We start from the raw sequence: 19,821 nt of genomic DNA, 5'->3' as shown, positions 1-19,821 counted from the left end.
GTATGTAACATTAAATTAAGCAAAGGGATTTGAAGATACCAGTGGTTTTGTTGAACCAACGGTCAGGTAAGCGTGGGGAATTTCGCGATGTTTCCGAAGACGGTGTCATCTCTTAGCCAGGTGCTAGTTTCACAAAAAAGTGACTTGTATCGATCAACCGGACTGGGCATTGTCGTGGTCGTTGTCGTAGGGTAAAAGAAAATGTCGGCCATCTGCTACGACTTTGACAGTCGCCTTAAAAAATCGCGTAACTGTGACAGGCCCTTAAGGCAGCAACTCTACTGAGGTTAATGTTGTGCGGTTAATGTTCAAGACCCTGATGGATGTCTGGGAGAAGCTGTTCTTGAAGCTGGGGCGGGTGTGAGAGTGGGTTTAACTGGGCTGTCTTTCTCCACAGGGTGTTGATCTGAGACACTACTCCAAACAGGTGGAGACGGAGCTACAGTATATTGAACATGCCTCCATTAAAGACTGTATCCTTTCCCAAAACAACAGTCCCCCCACCCATCTGCCTGTGGCGTACCTCGTTGAGCTGGAAGGGAATTCTGTGCTGGACAGGTACTGACACAGGGCAGGTGCATGGACAGGTACTGACACCGAGCAGGTACATGGACAGGTGATGACACAGAGCAGGTACAATGGACAGGTACAGCAGGGCAGATACTTGGACAGGTACACAGGGCAGGTACATGGACAGGTACTGACACCGTGCAGGTACTGACACAGGGCAGGTACATGGACAGGTGATGACACAGGGCAGGTACATGGACAGGTACACAGAGCAGGTACATGGACAGGTACACAGGGCAGATACATGGACAGGTACACAGGGCAGGTACATGGACAGGTACCGACAGGGCAGGTACATGGACAGGTACCGACAGGGCAGGTACATGGACAGGTGATGACACAGGGCAGGTACATGGACAGGTACACAGGGCAGGTACATGGGCAGGTACTGACGCAGGCTGCTCCAGCCCCACCTGCTATGAACTGCCTCCCCCCCATGCAGCAACTGCCCCGGCCCTCTGTTCTAACGGGGTGGGGGATTTTGCTCTTCGCTCTGAGTTCCCACTGCGTTCCTCAGCGTCCACAACAGACATCAAGGAGAATGAGAACATCGCCAGTCTGCACAACCAGATCACGGCCCTGTGACACCATCCTGGAGGTAGGTGGGTGCGGGCACAGCCTGGGGGGGCAGTGCCACAGTCAGACTGGCAGGGTGGTGACCAGGGACTTCACTGGCCTGCTCTTGTACGGAGGTCAATGGTTCTCCCTTGTCACGTACGGAGGTCAATGGTTCTCCCTTGTTACGTACAGAGGTCAATGATTCTCTCTTGACACATACAGAGGTCAATGGTTCTCTCTTGACACCTACGGAGGTCAATGGTTTCCTCTTGACACCTACGGAGGTCAATGGTTGTCCCATGTCACGTGTACAGGTGTACAGTGAAATTCCTTTCTGCAAAGCATTGGCACACCTGAGGAAGGATGTGCTGGCTCTGGAGAGGGTCCAGAGGAGTTTTACAACAACGATCCCAGGAACAAGTGGGTTAACCTATGATGAGCGTTTTGTCGGCACTGGGCCTGTACTCGCTGGAGTTTAGAAGGATGAGGGGGGCCCTCATTGAAACGTACCGAACAGTGAAAGACTTGGACAGAGTGGATGTGCAGAGGATGTTTTCCACTAGTGGGAGAGTCTGGGACTAGAGGTGATAGCCCCGGAATTAAAGGGATGTTCTTTTAGCAAGGAGATGAGAAGAGAAAAATTTCTTTCGTCAGAGGGTGGTGAATCTGTGGAATTATTTAGATAGGAAGGGTGTATGGGCCAAATGCTGGGCAAATGGGACTAGCCCAGATGGCCAAGTTGGTCAGCGTGGACAAGGTGGGCCGAAGGGTCTGATTCTGTGCAGTACCTCTAGTTCTGTGCTATGACTTGGATGAAGGGATTAAAAGTACCATTAGCAAATTTGCAGATGATACAAAGCTGGGTGGCAGTGTGAACTGTGAGGAAGATGCTATGAGGTTGCAGGGTGACTTGGACAGGTTGTGTGAGTGGGCGGATGCATGGCAGATGCAGTTTAATGTGGATAAGTGCGAGGTTATCCACTTTGGTGGTAAGAATAGGAAGGCAGATTATTATCTGAATGGTGTCAAGTTAGGAAAAGGGGACGTACAACGAGATCTGGGTGTCCTACTGCATCAATAGACAATAGGTGCAGGAGTAGGCCATTCAGCCCTTCGAGCCAGCGGCGCCATTCAATGCGATCAAGGCTGATCACTCTCAATCAGTACCCCGTTCCTGCCTTCTCCCCATACCCCCTCACTCCGATAACCTTAAGAGCTCTATCCAGCTCTCTCTTGAAAGCATCCAACGAACTGGCCTCCACTGCCTTCTGAGGCAGAGAATTCCACACCTTCACCACTCTCTGACTGAAAAAGTTCATCCTCATCTCCGTTCTAAATGGCCTACCCCTTATTCTTAAACGGTGGCCCCCTTGTTCTGGACTCCCCCAACATTGGGAACATGTTTCCTGCCTCGAATGTGTCCAATCCCCTAATTATCTTATATGTTCCAATAAGATCCCCCCTCATCACTGAAAGGAAGCATGCAGGTACAGCACGCAGTGAAGAAAGCCAATGGAATGTTGGCCTTCATAACAAGAGGAGTTGAGTATAGGAGCAAAGAGGTCCTTCTGCAGTTGTACAGGGCCCTAGTGAGACCGCACCTGGAGTACTGTGTACTTGAGTGTTTCAGTGTAGTAGAGGAGATCTCAGTGAAACACAGAGTTCTTACAGGGCTCAGTGGGCTGGATGCAGGGAGGATGGTTCCCCTGTCAGAGGGGTCTGGAGAGCGGGCATTCTCTCAGAATGTGGGCTGCACCGTGTAGCACAGAGATAAGGAGACATTACTGCACGCAGAGACTGGGGAACGACCCTGCACCGGTGGCTGTGGAGACTCAGTCATTCAGTGCTCTTGGAGCTGAGAGCCATGGTTGTACATTACAGAGTCTGGCCCTTCAGCAGAGAGAGAGGGAGAGGGGGAGAGAGGGAGAGAGAGAGAGAGAGAGAGAGGGAGAGGGGGAGAGAGAGGGGGAGAGGGAGAGAGAGAGGGGGAGAGAGAGAGAGAGACGGGGAGAGAGAGAGAGGGGGAGAGAGAGAGGGAGAGGGAGAGAGAGAGGGGGAGAGGGAGAGAGAGAGGGGGAGAGAGAGAGGGGGAGAGAGAGAGGGGGAGAGAGAGAGGGGGAGAGGGAGGGAGAGAGAGAGAGAGAGAGAGAGGGAGGGAGGGAGAGAGAGAGAGAGAGAGAGAGAGAGAGAGAGAGAGAGAGAGAGAGGGGGAGAGAGAGGGAGAGAGAGAGGGGGGAGAGAGAGAGGGGAGAGAGAGAGGGGAGAGAGAGAGAGAGAGAGAGAGAGAGAGAGAGAGAGAGAGAGAGAGAGAGAGAGAGAGAGAGAGAAGAGAGAGAGAGAGAGAGAGAGAGAGAGAGAGAGGAGGGGAAGGGAGGTGAGGGAGGGGAAGGGAGGGGAGGTGAGGGAGGGGAAGGGGAGGGGAGGTGAGGGGTGGGGGGGGAGGTGAGGGAAGGAAGGGGAGGTGAGGGAGGGGGAGGGGGAGGGGAGGTGAGGGAGGGGAAGGGAGGTAGAGGGAGGTAAGGTGAGGGGTGGGGGGGAGGTGAGGGAAGGGAGGGGAGTGGGATGTGAGGGAGGGGAGGGGAGGTGAGGGAGGTGGAGGGGAGGTGAGGTGAGGGAGGGCCAGGTACCAGTGTAAGCTTTGGCCCCACTGATAGCAGCGTTGTGGAGAGTTGGAGCAATCAGTCAGTCTTAAGAAGGGTCTCGACCCGAAACATCACCCATTCCTTCTCTCCCGAGATGCTGCCCCTACCCGCTGAGTTACTCCAGCATTTTGTGAATAAATACCTTCGATTTGTACCAGCATGACAATAGGCAATAGGTGCAGGAGGAGGCCATTCGGCCCTTCGAGCCAGTACGCACCGCCATTCAATGTGATCATGGCTGATCATTCTCCATCAGTACCCCGTTCCTGCCTTCTCCCCATACCCCCTGACTCCGCTATCCTTAAGAGCTCTATCTAGCTCTCTCTTGAATGCATTCAGAGAATTGGCCTCCACTGCCTTCTCAGGCAGAGAATTCCACAGATTCGCAACTCTCTGACTGAACAAGTTTTTCCTCATCTCTGTTCTAAATGGCCTACCCATTATTTCTTAAACTGTGTGGCCCCTGGTTCTGGACCTCCCCCAGGGAGGGAGGGAGGGAGGGAGGGAGAGAGAGAGGGAGAGGGAGAGAGAGAGAGAGAGAGAGGGGGGAGGGAGGGAGGGGGAGGGGGGGGAGGGAGGGGGAGGGGGAGGAGAGGGAGGGAGGGGGGAGGGGGGGGGAGGAGAGGGAGAGAGAATGAATGAATGTGCGGAGATCGCTGGGCGGTGCGGACTCGGTGGGGCCGAGCGGCCTGTTTCCGAGCTGTATCTCCAATCTAAACTGAAGCAAACTAAACTGCTGTCTCCCCGTTCAGTAGATTTCAAAAGAATTCAAAAGCAATCTGAACAGTCCAAGTAATTTTAAGTTTATTTCAATTACAGTATTGGAAGCAACAATGCACATCATTCAAATAAACGCGATCTTTCAATTAGCTTGTCGTGTGTGGTCAATGGTTGTGTATATTTTCCAAATCACTGAAATAATATGAACTGTATCTATTACATTGAACTAGTCATTGAACGGAGATAATAATACCGTAACGACTTTTGACGAAAAGGGTCCAATCCCATTACATTAAAAAAATATTTTCACAAAAGTAATTTTCTGTTCCGTTGCCGGACGCGGTTAACGCGTTAAAATGAACGGATCGACAGCTCTGATTTCCACTTGCTGTTTATTTTCTCTCTTCCCACATTTACATTCCCCCTGGTTTTATTTCCGCGCTCACTGGGGGTTTTTTTTACGACGCGGAAATTTGGGGATTAAATGGGAGCCGTTTCAGCGCCGACCTGTTGTCCACCGGGTTTCTGCCCCACAGCCCCTGAGCCCCGCTCCTGACGCCGGTCCCGGGACCCGACCCTTTTACACACCCGGAGCGGAACCGGAGCAGATTCTCAGCCACTGGTCTTGATGCCAAGTCTCGAAGAACATGCCAAGTCTCGAAGAACGGATAAAGTTTCTCCGTGAATTTATTCCCAGTGAAGGTGTGAAGATGGGACTTGGTGTCCGCGTCGTAAAATGAAACTGTCCCGGACTCGCAACTGAGATAAACTCCCACCCTCCCGGGGTTGGGACGGGCGGGGAGACAGGATGGAGGGGAGGTGAATGCATCAAGCTCGTCACCCACCCGCCTGATCCTCCAGACTCCAGTCTCCGGGGTCAGTGTGACCGTTCCCTTCCTCTCCACAGACTCTGCGGCGACTCCCAGACTCCAGTCCTCACTCCCCGCCACCTCCACCTCCCAGTAATGTCTCCCCGATGTGAATCCCTCCGATCCCAGCACACACCCCCAGTGTGTAAACCTCTTCCGGGTGTCAGGGAGACGCCTCCCGGTCCCGGTCCATCTCACCCTCTTCCGATCCTCAGACACCTCGAGCTGCGCATGCGCTGTTTCCACATCCAGGGTGACGGAGACTGGGGGGAGAAGCAGAGAATCAGAGAGTCCCCGGGGGTCGGGGGGAGACTCGGGCAGCGCGGCCCCGGGACCGGGGGACAGGCGGGCGGACAACTGAAACCCTGCCCGGGGTTTCACCCACAACCACATCGGGTGGACAACAGACATCTCCCCCGGAGTTTTTAATCCAGGGATGGAGAGGGGGAACTTCGTGAGGTGGGGGAGGGTGGACGGGGAGGACGAGTGCGGAGAGTGAGGAGGATTGCCAGATTGCGGTGAGGATGGAGGAACGAAGCGGGTTATTCAGATATGGAGGCAGATCGGAGCAGGAGGATATAGAGGTGAGTGGTAATTTGAGGTTGTTAAAGAGGAGGTAGAGGTGCGTGGTGGGGTCGTCATGATCACAGTGAAAGGGGGCAGACACGAGGGGCCAGATGACCTGCTCCTGTGTTTTTTGAGTGGAGGGTGAGACAAAGGGAAGGGTGGGTTTGTTAGTCAATTGGAGTGGGAGCAAAAGGGGTTTACAACAACTTCATCAGGTCTGAAGGGCTGGGTTATCAGGTGAATTTGGACGGTCATAATGTCATAAATGAAAGTATTCGGATGAGGCCATTCGGCCCATCAAGTCTACTCCACCATTCAATCGTGGCTGATCTATCTCTCGCTTCTAACCCCTTTCTCCTGCCTTCTCCCTATAACCTCTGACACCTGTACTAACCCAGAATCCAGCTATCTCTGCCTTAAAATGTGGGATCTGGGACCATGGACACATCTGGTCACAGAAGGTTCGAGCCCCCGACCGCTGGAGGACAAAGAAGGAGAGATTGAACTGTTTTTCACCTTCCATCACAGTGAGGAATGTGGAGGGGTCACTGTGGTGGATGTTTACGTTAAAATGTATTTTGTGTGTCCTGTTGCTTTTTACTGTTATGACTGTATGGCAAATGAAGTTCCTCGTATGTTGCAAAACATACTTGGCTAATAAAGTTTTATTGTGACTGTGATAAGGAGCCGTGTTAGGCGGGTAGGATGAAGCGGACTGGAGTAGCGAGGGAAGGAGGGGACCGCGAGGGATTGGAGGTGTCGGAAGAGGAGTTACAGTTTACCAAGGTACAGAGAAAATATTTTGATGAGTGCTAACCAGTCAGTAGAAAGACAATACATGATTACAATCAATACGTTTGCAGATACATGATGTGGGAATAATGTTTAGTGCAATGTAAAGCCAGGAAGGTGCGATCAAGGATAGTCCGAGGATCACCAACGTGGAGATAGTAGTTCAGCACTGCTCTCTGGTTGTGGTGGAATGATTCAGTTCCTGATAACAGCTGGGAAGAAACTGTCCCTGAATCTGGAGGTGTGCATTTTTACACTTATGTACCTCTTGCCTGATGGGAGAGGGGAGAAGAGGGAGTGGCCAGGGTGCGACTCGTCCTTGATTATGCTGCTGGCCTTGCCGAGGCAGCGTGAGGTATAAATGGAGTCAATGGCAGGAATTTCGGGATTTCGGGACAGCAGGGAGGAGAGTCTGGAACGGGAATGACGGACTGCGGTTCCTGCAAATTGGCATCTCGACCGCGCGCAACTCCACCAACATCCAACAGCAGGGACAAAACTCCTTGAGCTGGAGGGATACTCCGTGGGGATCTGTGGATCTGTTGCCACGGTGTTTCTGCTTCTGATTTCAAACCCCGTGTCTGGAGATAGCCGGCCGAGCGGAGGAAACGGTGGGGAAAACATTGCAATGAATAACAATAGACACTGGACAATAGGTGCAGGAGTAGGCCATTCGGCCCTTCGAGCCTGCACCACCAATGAATGTGATCATGGCTGATCATTCTCAATCAGTACCCCCGTTCCTGCCTTCTCCCCATACCCCCCTGACTCCGCTAACCTTAAGAGCTCTATCTAGCTCTTTCTTCAATGCATTCAGAGAACTGGCCTCCACTGCCTTCTGAGGCAGAGAATTCCACAGATTTACAACTCTCTGACTGCAAACGTTTTCCCTCATCTCCGTTTTAAATGGCCTACCCCTTATTCTTAAACTGTGGCCCCTGGTTCTGGACTCCCCCAACATTGGGAACATGTTTCCCCCCTCTAACGTGTCCAGCCCCTTAATAATCTTATATGTTTTGAAGGCGTTTGGTATGCTTGCCTTTATAAATCAGAGCATCGTGTATAGAAGTTGGGATGTAATGTTGAAATTGTACAGGGCATTGGTGAGGCCGAATCTGGAGTATGGTGTGCAGTTCTGGTCGCCAAATTATAGGAAGGATGTCGACAAAATGGAGAGGGTACAGAGGAGATTTACTAGAATGTTGCCTGGGTTTCAGCACTTAGGCTACAGAGAGAGGTTGAACAGGTTGGGTCTTTATTCTTTGGAGCGTAGAAGGTTGAGGGGGGACTTGATAGAGGTTTTTAAAATTTTGAGAGGGACGGACAGAGTTGACGTGGGTAGGCTTTTCCCTTTGAGAGTGGGGAAGATTCCAACAAGGGGACATAGCTTCAGAATTGAGGGACAAAGGTTTAGGGGTAACATGAGGGGGAATTTCTTTACTCAGAGGGTTGTGGCTGTATGGAAGTGGTGGAAGTGGTGGAGGCTGGCTCGATTTTATTATTTAAGAGTAAATTGGATAGGTATATGGATAGGAGGGGATTGGAGGGTTATGGTCTGAGTGCAGGTAGATGAGACTAGGTCAGGGAGAATGGTCGGCGTGGACTGGTAGGGCCGGACAGGCCTGTTTCCATGCTGTAGTTGTTATATGTTATATGTTATATGTTAAGATCCCCTCTCATCCTTCTAAATTCCAGTGTAACAACGTTCAGCACATCATGCCCACTCTGCTCATTCACCCCCCCCCCCCCCCCTACATCTCCATCGTTTTGAATGCATGTGATCCAATCTCTACTTGACCTCTATCTCCCCCCTGGCTGACCTACAGGGAATCAGGAGGGCTAGAAAGAGCAATGAAGGATTTTTGTCGCGTCGGATGGAAGATAATTCCAAGGTATGTTATACAGACATTAAACGCAAGCGATTAACAGTGAAGCGAGGGTGACCCCTGTTGGATAAAGGAGGTAATTGACGCCTGGAACGAGAGTAAGTTGAAGAGTCCCATGTCCAATATCAAATATGCCCTTTACATGCAATGAATTAGGGGCTCGTGGAATCAAGGGATATGGGGAGAAGGCAGGCACGGGTTATTGATTGTGGACGATCAGCCATGATCACAACGAATGGCGGTGCTGGCTTGAAGGGCCGAATGCCCTCGTCCTGCACCTATTTCCTATGTTTCTATGTTTCTAATACTTACAGGTCACGAACAATTATTTATATTTTACCTCTTTTGACGGAATCAATCGTTTCTCTCAACACCGTGTTCAACAAAAATAGGTGATCGAACTTTCCAACGGCCAAGCTACGGTCTGCTACTGACAGCGATAGGTGATCATCACTCATCCTGCATTAATTACACACCCGGTTATAAGACACGCATCAACGATTTCTGGGTTACTTTCCAAAACAGTGTAGAGAGTCTCACCTCCTCTTCTGACGAGTTTCCTCCTGAAATATAAAACATCAGAAAGATCAATTAATTTACACTGAGTGTCCACATCGTGACAGCAGGGATTTCTGCCAAATTATTACAATTTCCCGACAGATCCCAGCACTTAATGCTGGCGCTGCGCCACATCAGTGCAGTATTATGTATTAATTACATGTAAAGCGTATATTTAATACAGGACTGATGGGGCGATTCAACTTCCTCTGGTTCCTGTCGTGAATTACCTCATTTGTCCAACAGGGGTCACCCTCTCTTCACTGTTACCATCTTACGTTTAATGCCTGTGTTACATGCCTTGGAATTTTCTTCTATCGTATTCACCAAAGATCCTGCATTGCCCCTTCAAGCGTCCCCTGATTCGTCTTGCACCCTGTGGGTCAGCAAGAGGGGACGCATATCGTCTACCAACCTTTGTCTCCACAGACATCATGTTGCCACTTGTGACTAGATGTTCATGTCAGACTAGGAGAGGACTTGGCTTGAACAACATGTAAAATATGACAGGCTCAATGTGATAAGTACAACTACACTTCCCGATAAAGATGCAGCCAGTCCTGCGATTGAATGGGGTGTGCTAATGTGAGTGAGGTAGTAATATGGCCCCAGAACATCCTAGCGAGGGAATGTGATCAACCGGAAATAGTTGTGCATGTGGGCACGAACGACGTCTCGAAGAAGAGGAAGTAGATCCTGCAACATGAGTTTAGAGAGTTAGGAAGAGAGACTGAGAAGTAGGAAGTCGAAGGTGGTTGTCTCTCGACTGCTGCCTGTACCTCATGCTGGTGAGGGCGGGAACAGAGAGATCGGGGATATGAATGTATGGCTGAGGGGCTGATGCAGGGAGGAGTGATTTAAATTTCTAGACCACTGGGACCTCTTCTGGGGCAGGGGTGACCTGTACAAGAGGGATGGGTTGCCCCTTAACAGCAGGGGGACCAACATTCTGGCAGGCAGGTTTGCTAATGCTACACGTGTGGCTTTAAACTAAGTAGTGGGGGGGAGGGGTTGACAAATTGGGAATATGAAGATGGAGTTAAAGGGAAAGCGAATACAGGAGAAATTGCAAAGGACACTCGAATAAATGGGAAGGGAAGTTCTAGAAGGGATAAGAGGGTAAGGACAGGCCCAATTGTGACCGGTGTGAGAGGGGAGGTGAATAACGAAATTAAAGTGTTGTATTTAAATGCGCGAAGTATAAAAAATAAAGTGGATGAGCTTGAGGCTCAGTTAAACATTGGCAAGTATGGTGTTGTGGGAATCACGGAGACATGGCTCCAAGAGGACCAGGGCTGGGAACTGAATATTCAGGGGTATACAACGTATAGAAAAGACAGACAGGGGGGCAGAGGGGTTGGGGTCGGTCTGTTGGTAAGGAATGATATTCACTCCCTTGCAATGGGTTGACATAGAATCAGGAGATGTAGAATCAGTATGGATAGAGCTGAGGAAATGTAAGGGTAAAATGACCCTAATGGGAGTTATCTACAGGCCCCCAAACAGTAGCCTCGACATAGGGTGCAAGTTGAATCAGGAGCTAAAATTGGCATGTCACAAATGTAATGCGACGGTGGTTATGGTAGATTTCAACATGCAGGTCGACTGGGAAAATGAGGTTGGTAATGTACCCCAGGAAAGAGAGTTTGTGGAGTGCCTCCGAGATGGATTCTTAGAACAGATTGTACTGGAACCGACCAGGGAGAAGGCAATTCTGGATTTAGTGTTGTGTAATGAACCTGATCTGATAAGTGGACTCGAGGTAAAAGAGCCATTAGGAAGCAGTGATCACAATATGATAAGTTTTACTCTACAAATTGAGAGGGAGAAGGGAAAATCGGAAGTGTCAGTATTATATGTATAGCAAAGGGGATTACAGAGGCATGAGGCAGGAGCTGGCCTGAATTGACTGGAAGGAGGCCCTGGAAGCAGGGAAGACGGTGGAACAGCAATGGCAGGTATTCCTGGGAATAATGCAGAAGTTGCAGGAACAATATATCCCAAAGAGGAGGAACGATTCTAAGGGGAGTAAGAGGCACCCGTGGCTGACAAGGGAAGTCAAGGACAGCATAAAAATAAAAGAGAAGAAGTATAACATAGCAAAGAAGAGTGGGAAGCCAAAGGATCGGGACTCTTTTAAAGAGCAGCAGAAGATAACTAAAAAGGCAATACTTGGAGAAAAGATGAGGTACGAGGGCAAACTAGCCAATAATATAAAGAAGGATAGTAAAAGCTTTTTTAGGTATGTGAAGAGGAAAAAATAGTCTAGGCAAATGTGGGTCCCTTGAAGACAGAAGCAGGGGAACAAGGTAATGGCAGACGAGTTAAACCGGTACTTTGGACCTGTCTTCACTAAGGAAGATACAAACAATCTCCCAGATGTTCTAGTGTCCAGAGATCCTAGGGTGACGGAGGAACTGAAGGAAATTCATATTAGGCAGGAAATGGTGTGGTGTAGACTGATGGGACTGATAATTCCCCAGGGCCTGATGGTCTGCATCCCAGGGTACTTAAGGAGGTGGCTCTAGAAATTGTGGACGCATTGAGAAGCGGTTGGAGCAGCGTCCGGGCGGCAGGTTTAAAAACCCAGCGCGGGGCTTTGTTCACCCAGAGGCCCAGGAGCGGTTGGAGGCGGTTGGAGCAGCGTCCGGGCGGCAGGTTTAAAAACCCAGCGCGGGGCTTTGTTCACCCAGAGGCCCAGGAGCGGTTGGAGATAAAAACGTTCCCTCACACTTCAAAAGAAGTGTTCTGGAGGAAGCCGCTGATTGGTGGAAGCGGACTAGAGGAAGCAGCTGATTGGGCGTAACCCCGGGGTTGTAATTCTGCTTTTTGTTCGTACTTTTAGTTAAGGGTCCGGTGAGTTCAGGGTTCAGTGAGTTCAGGGTTCAGTGAGTTCAGGGTTCAGTGAGTTCAGGGTTCAGTGTGTTAAGGGTCCGGTGAGTTCAGGGTTCAGTGAGTTCAGGGTTCAGTGAGTTAAGGGTTCAGTGAGTTAAGGGTTCAGTGAGTTAAGGGTTCAGTGCTTTTTAGTAAAGGTAGAGTTTAAAGGATTAAGAGGGATTTGATTTAATTTGGGGGTAAGACATGTCAGGTGAGATCGGCCCCGTGGAGTGCTCATCCTGCAACATGTGGGAGATCAGGGATATTGTCGGTGTCCCTGATGACTACGTGTGCAGGAAGTGTGTCCAGCTGCAGCTCCTGGCAAACCGCATTGAACGGTTGGAGCTGCGTTTGGACTCATTCTGGAGCATCCACGATGCTGAGAAGGTCGTGGATAGCACATACAGTGAGTTGGCCACACCACAGGTAAAAGATAAGCGGACAGAAAGGAAACGGGTGGCCACTAGCCAGCGTAGCAGTAGGCAGGTAGTGCAGGAGTCCCCTGCGGTCATCTCCCTCCTAAACAGATATGCCATTTTGGATACTGTTGGGGGAGATGGCTCATCAGGGGAAGGCAGCAGCAGCCAAGTTCATGGCACCGTGGGTGGCTCTGCGGCAAAAGAGGGGAGGAAAAAGAGTGGAAGGGCTATAGTGATAGGGGATTCAATTGTAAGGGGAATAGATAGGCGTTTCTGCGGCCGCAAACGAGACTCCAGGATGGTATGTTGCCTCCCTGGTGCAAGGGTCAGGGATATCTCTGAGCGGCTGCAGGACATTCTGAAGGGGGAGGGTGAGCAGCCAGTTGTCGTGGTGCACGTCGGCACCAACGATTTAGGTAAAAAACGGGATGAGGTCCTACAAGGTGAATTGAGAGAGCTAGGGGATAAACTAAAAAGTAGGACCTCAAAGGTAATAATCTCTGGATTACTACCAGTGCCACGTGCTAGTCAGAGTAGGAATAGGAGGATATTTCAGATGAATACGTGGCTTGAAAAATGGTGCAAGGGGGAGGGATTCAAATTTTTAGGACATTGGAACCAGTTCTGGGAGAGGTGGGACCAGTACAAACAGGACGGTCTGCACCTGAGCTGGAATGGAACCAATGTCCTAGGGGGAGTGTTTGCTAGTGCTGTCGGGGAGGATTTAAACTAATGTGGCAGGGGGATGGGAGCAGGAGCAGAGAGACAGAGGGGTGTAAAATGAGGGTAGAAGCAACAGGTAGCAAGTTGAAAAGTAAAAGTGGTAGGCAGACAAATCCAGGGCAAAAATCAAAAAGGGCCACTTTTCAACATAATTGTATAAGCGGTAAGAGAGTTGTAAAAACAAGCCTGAAGGCTTTGTGTCTCAATGCAAGGAGTATACGTAATAAGGTGGATGAATTAAATGTGGAGATAGTTATTAATGATTATGATTATAGTTGGGATTACGGAGACATGGCTCCAGGGTGACCAAGGCTGGGAGCGCAACATCCAGGGATATTCTATATTCAGGCGGGATAGACAGAAAGGAAAAGGAGATGGGGTAGCGTTACTGGTTAGAGAGGAGATTAAAGCAATGGAAAGGAAGGACATTAGCTTGGAGGAAGTGGAATCGATATGGGTAGAGCTACGAAACACTAAGGGGCAGAAAACGCTAGTGGGAGTTGTGTACAGGCCACCTAACAGCAGTAGTGAGGTTGGGGATGGCATCAAGCAGGAAATTAGAAATGCATGCACTAAAGGTGCAGCAGTTATAATGGGTGACTTCAATCTACATATAGATTGGGTGAACCAAACTGGCAGGGGTGCTGAGGAAGAGGATTTCTTGGAATGTTTGAGAGATGGTTTTCTAAACCAACATGTCGAGGAACCAACGAGAGAACAGGCCATTCTAGACTGGGTATTGAGTAATGAGGAAGGGTTAGTTAGCAGTCTTGTGCGAGGCCCCTTGGGCAAGAGTGATCATAATATGGCAGAGTTCTTCATTAGGATGGAGAGTGACAAAGTCGATACAGAAACAAGTGTTCTGAACTTAAAGAAAGGTAACTTTGAGGGTATGAGGCGTGAATTGTCCAAGATAGACTGGCGATTGATGCTGAAAGGGTTGACGGTGGACATGCAATGGAAGGCATTTAAAGGTCGCATGGATGAACTACAACAAGTGTTCATCCCAGTTTGGCAAAAGAACAAACCAGGAAAGGTAGTGCATCCGTGGCTAACAAGGGAAATCAAGGATAGTATTAAAACAAAAGATGAAGCATACAGATTAGCCAGAAAAAGTAGCATACCAGAGGACTGGGAGAAATTCAGAGTCCAGCAGAGGAGGACAAAGGGCTTAATTAGGAAAGGGAAAATAGACTATGTGGGAAAACTGGCAAGGAACATAAAAACAGACTGCAAAAGCTTTTATAGATATGTCAAGAGAAAAAGATTAGTTAAGGCAAATGTAGGTCCCTTGCAGTCGGAAACAGGTGAATTGATCATAGGGAACGAGGAGATGGCAGACCAATTGAACAAATACTTTGGTTCTGTCTTCACTAAGGAAGACATAAACCGTCTGCCGGCAATAGCGGGGGACCGGTGGTCTAATGAGATGGAGGAGCTGAGGGAAATCCAGGTTAGTCGGGAAGTGGTGTTAGGTAAATTAAATGGATTAAAGGCAGATAAATCGCCAGGGCCAGATAGGCTGCATCCCAGAGTGCTTAAGGAAGTAGCCTCAGAAATAGTGGATGCATTAGTGATAATTTTTCAAAACTCTTTAGATTCTGGAGTAGTTCCTGAGGACTGGAGGGTAGCTAATGTAACCCCACTTTTTAAAAAGGGAGGGAGAGAGAAAACGGCGAATTATAGACCAGTTAGCCTAACATCGGTAGTGGGGAAAATGCTAGAGTCAGTTATTAAAGATGTGAGGTTATCCACTTTGGCGGCAAGAACAGGAAAGCAGAGTATTACCTGAATGGTGACCGATTGGGAGAAGGGGAGATGCAACTTGACCTGGGTGTTATGGTGCACCAGTCATTGAAAGCAAGCATGCAGGTGCAGCAGGCAGTGAAGAAAGCGAATGCTATGTTGGCATTCATAGCAAGAGGATTTGAGTTTAGGAGCAGGGAGGTTCTGCTGCAGTTGTAGAGGGCCTTGGTGAGACCGCACCTGGAGTATTGTGTGCAGTTTTGGTCTCCTAACCTGAGGAAAGACGTTCTTGCCTTAGAGGGAGTACAGAGAAGGTTCACCAGATTAATCCCTGGGATGGCGGGACTTGCATATGAGGAAAGACTGGATAGACTGGGCTTGTACTCGCTGGAATTTAGAAGACTGAGGGGGGATCTTATAGAAACATATAAAATTCTTAAGGGGTTGGAGAGGCTAGATGCGGGAAGATTGTTCCCGAGGTTGGGGGAGTCCAGAACCAGGGGTCACAGCTTAAGGATAAGGGGGAAGTCTTTTAGGACCGAGATGAGAAAACATTTCTTCACACAGAGAGTGGTGAGTCTGTGGAATTCTCTGCCACAGAAGGTAGTTGAGGCCAGTTCATTGGCTATATTTAAGAGGGAGTTAGATGTGGCCCTTTTTGCTAAAGGGATCAGGGGGTATGGAGAGAAGGCAGGTACAGGCTACTGAGCTGGATGATCAGCCATGATCATATTGAATGGCGGTGCAGGCTCGTAGGGCCGAATGGCCTACTCCTGCACCTATTTTCTATTTCCCAATGTTCTATAGATTCAGAATCAGTTCCTGTGGATTGGAGGGTAGCTAATGTTATCCCACTTTTTAAGAAAGGAGGGAGAGAGAAAACGGGAGGACGAAATTGCGGAGCATTTGGATAGCAGTAAGAGGGTCGTTCCGAGTCAGCATGGATTTACAAAGGGGAAATCATGCTTGACTAACCTTCTGGAATGTTTTGAGGATGTAACTAGGAAAAGTGACAGGGGAGAGTTGGAGGATGTGGTGTACCTCAACTTTCAGAAAGCCTTCGACAAGGTCCCACATAGGAGATTAGTGGGTAAAATTAGAGCACATGGTATTGGGGGTAGGGTACTGACATGGATGGAAAATTGGTTGACAGACAGAAAGCAAAGAGTGGGGATAAATGGGTCCCATTCAGAATGGCAGGCAGTGACTAGTGGGGTACCGCAAGGCTCGGTGCTGGGACCGCAGCTATTTACAGTATACATTAACGACTTGGATGAAGGGATTAAAAGTACCATTAGCAACTTTGCAGATGATACAAAGCTGGGTGGTAGTGTGAACTGTGAGGAAGATGCAATGAGGTTGCAGGGTGACTTGGACAGGCTGTGAGTGGGCGGATTCATGGCAGATGCAGTTTAATGTGGGTAAGTGTGCGGTTAAAATAGGAAGGCAGAGTATTATCTGAATGGTGTCAAGTTAGGAAAAGGGACGTACAACGAGATCTGGGTGTCCTAGTGCATCGGTCACTGAAAGGAAGCATGCAGGTACAGCAGGAAGTGAAGGCAGCCAATGGAATGTTGGCCTTCATAACAAGAGGAGATGAGTACAGAAGCAAAGAGGTCCTATTGCAGTTGTACAGGGTCCTAGTGAGACCGCACGTGGAGTACTGTGTGCAGTTTTGGTCTCCAAATTTGAGAAAGATTATTCTTGCTATTAAGGGCGTGCAGCGTAGGTTTACTAGGTTAATTCCCGGAATGGCGGCACTGTCATATGTTGCAAGACTGGAGTGACGAGGCTTGTATACACTGGAATTTAGAAGGATGAGAGGGGATCTTATCGAAACGTATAAGATTATTAAGGGGTTGGATACGCTAGAGGCAGGAAACATGATCCCAATGTTGAGGGACACCAGAACCAGGGGCCACAGTTTAAGAATAAGGGGTAGGCCATTGAGAACGGAGATGAGGAAAAACTTTTTCAGTCAGAGAGTTGTGAATCTGTGGAATTCTCTGCCTCAGAAGGGAGTGGAGGCCAATTCTTTAAATGCATTCAAGAGAGAGCTATATAGAGCTCTTAAGGATAGCGGAGTCAGGGGGTATGGGGAGAAGGCAGGAACGGGGTACTGATTGAGAATGATCAGCCATGATCACATTGAATGGCGGTGCTGGCTCAATGGGCCGAATGGCCTACTCCTGCACCTATTGTCTATTGTCTAAACCATTTATTTGGAGACACAAGGTGCTGCATAGAGTGAAATCGTGATCAGGCCAGCCAGCACCTGAGGAGGGAAATGTACACATGACGTTTCTGGACAGGAGCCTCTTTAAATCTTCTTGAATAGATGTGGGAGGTGAAGGGAAGAAAGTGGGGCAATAAATGGCAAGCGATATGTGAAGCTGTGTGATGACGGACATATGACAGACTGATGGATATGCCTGCGGCTGATGGCGAAGGGGAGAAAACTTGCTACTGAATTGGAATCTGGCCAGGAAGATAAATGGGGAATGCAATGGAAGGGATGGGGTGGAAATCAACAGGAGAGAATGTGTTGGGTTCCCAGTAGGATGGGTTGGGGGATCTGCGGTTGGAGAAGGGGAACCAATGTGGTGACGGGGACTGGGGATGAAAAGAAATGCCTGTGGGGAACAGTTGGAGGAACAGGGACGTCTGAAGGGGATAAGGTTTACCTGTAACAGGAGAATTATATGTTACATGTTGGGTTGCCGTCTGCTCAAAATATGAGGTGTTCGTCTTCCCTACCGACTGGGCTGTTTCAATCAGCCCTGAATTATTGGGAAATTCTGCATTTATTTCAGACTGTTACCCACTATTTTGTGATTGTGGCCTTGTGGAAGCTAACTTTGGGGAAACCATTTTGTGGCACCTTTGGAGGACATCTTGTGCTGGGAAGTTCGATACCTTAGCAGCTTGTTAGAAAGTTCTGTACAAAAGCTTGTTTTGGTTATTGTATTGAAAACAGGCTTTTGCAAGGTAGTCCTTCACATTCATGGACACCTGCAGATAAGAAGTTGCTTCCCAAGGTTTAGAAGTTGTTTTTCTGGGTTTGTTGTTGAGTTCTGGACATTTCAATGTTCTGAACTAGATGTTATGGTACCTCCTTATCGCCTAACGGTACCTCTCTAATCATCTTAGCTATGTGACTCCCTTTACTCCCCTGTACTCCTGTTTGACTGCCTAACACAATTAAAGGAACTCTATTATGGGAACTCTACTATGTATCTGCTGAGACTGCTTTATGCTATGTAACCATGGAAAATTACTGCATGTGCTTTGTGCTGTTTTCAACTGTATAAATACTGACTGTAATCTGTATGTTCTTTGAGAGGGCAGAAGCAGGTGTTTGAGCGAACAACAGTGAACTCAGGTCTCTCCCACCTTTGTGTTTCAGTAAAAAGATTTAACTGAGTCTTGTGTTTTGCGTACTTATTTTAGAGATAAGTCGAGTCGACTTTCACAGCCTGACATTGAATCAAATTGAATTTGTAACTCCTTACCTTCAGAAATATCAAACTGTCCGTTTGGTTCATCCGCTCCTGCAGCTTTGTGAGTTTCTCTTGAATAGAGTTTATCTCCTCTTGAATCGCTCGTAGATTATTCTCCATTGGATTTAGAACGCTCTCCTCGTCTTCCCGGAGATCGCTGAGAAAGAGCCGCTCTTTCTCATTGAGAATCTGGCGCAGTTCAGCAAATACCGATGTGATGTAGGTCAACAGGTTCTGTGACTGTTCCTGTCAAATGAACGGTGAAGGTCAATATTATCGAGCCTGGAATCTAAGACAATAGCACAAGATGAGAGAAGAGAAACTGGAAACCTTACCCGGACTCCAGAAATCTTCTCTTTCTGTTGCTGCTCCATTTCCCCCACCGCTGATTTATTTTTTGTGAGAATCTCCAAGGAAGTTTTAATCAGCTCCTGGGATTGAGATTCAGATTCAGTCAGTGAAAGAATTAGACCAGACGGAACCAATGAACTGCAGACACGGAACTGCACATGAAAGTTTACAAAAAGACACAAACTGCTGGAGAACTTATCGGGTCGTGGAGCGTATCAGCAGAGAGCCGCGGGCTGTCTCACCTGGAAGGACTGCTGGAGTCCCTGCATGGACGTGAGGGGGAAGGTACAGGGACAGGTGTTTCATCTCCAGCGGTGGCTGGGGCAAGTACCTGGGGAAGGGTTGGTTTGGGTGGGAGGCTGGGTGAACCGAACAGTCGCCGAGGGAGCGCGGTCCGCAAAACGCAGAATTGAAAATTCATCAGTTGATCACATTCTGTTTGCTTTTACCTTGTAGCTTTCAACAGCTTCTTTAATCGGCATGAAGCGATGCTCTCTGTGTTCCCGCGCGTCTCGGCAGATCAGGCAGACCAGTTTCTTGTCGGTTTCACAAAACAGCTTCAGTTCTTCCTGATGTTCCTCGCAGTAAAGTTTACTTTCCTTCCCTCCCGTGTTCAGGCTCAGTGCTCGAGCTTTCTCAGTCATACTCGCCAAGGCCCGATTTACTTTGAGGGCGCGGTCTGCAAACTCCTCTCTACATTCCGGGCAGGAGTTTCTCTCCTCCCTGTCCCAACTCTGTGTGATACAGGAGCGGCAGAAGTTGTGCCCGCACTCAAGTATAACCGGATCGCTGAAGAAATCCAGGCAAATGGGACAAGTCGCGTCTTCAGTTAAACTCTGGATCTGGTGTTTCGAAGCCATTTTTAATTCCGAGAATTTCCTGGTTCAAACGACTCCGCCTTCAGGGAGCTGCGAACCCGCACAGAACTGCCGGTGTCAACGACACGCCCTGCAGTGCGCGGCGAATTGATTCTGTGCTGAATAATGTTGTTTTGCTGGGAGTGTTCAGCGTGAAGGGCCTCTGGCAATCTGCCACTGATTACA

The 19,821-nt window shown here is 48.9% G+C and overlaps 3 protein-coding genes across 3 annotated transcripts in view; 1 reads left to right on the top strand and 2 right to left on the bottom strand.

Annotated features, from left to right (window-relative positions):
* Nucleotides 1-1,121, bottom strand: part of LOC144602497 (vacuolar protein sorting-associated protein 52 homolog) — an 11,636-nt gene extending 10,515 nt beyond the window's left edge. Inside the window, exon 1 of the mRNA XM_078415628.1 lies at nt 1,076-1,121. Within this exon, the coding sequence (XP_078271754.1) occupies nt 1,076-1,121 (46 nt within the window). The remainder of the gene's footprint in view (nt 1-1,075) is intronic.
* Nucleotides 1-19,821, top strand: part of LOC144603008 (zinc-binding protein A33-like) — an 852,507-nt gene that overhangs the window by 292,955 nt on the left and 539,731 nt on the right.
* The window catches only part of LOC144602496 (uncharacterized), a 37,998-nt gene continuing 23,125 nt past the window's right edge, over nt 4,949-19,821 (bottom strand). The window contains 6 exon segments of the mRNA XM_078415627.1: nt 4,949-5,622; nt 8,945-9,063; nt 9,145-9,167; nt 18,440-18,673; nt 18,763-18,858; nt 19,228-19,657. Coding sequence (XP_078271753.1) covers nt 4,949-5,622; nt 8,945-9,063; nt 9,145-9,167; nt 18,440-18,673; nt 18,763-18,858; nt 19,228-19,657 — 1,576 coding nt within the window.

This window comes from Rhinoraja longicauda, chromosome 19, assembly GCF_053455715.1.
Source record: "Rhinoraja longicauda isolate Sanriku21f chromosome 19, sRhiLon1.1, whole genome shotgun sequence".
NCBI lineage: Eukaryota > Metazoa > Chordata > Chondrichthyes > Rajiformes > Arhynchobatidae > Rhinoraja > Rhinoraja longicauda.
This window is presented reverse-complemented; position numbering and strand designations above follow the sequence as displayed.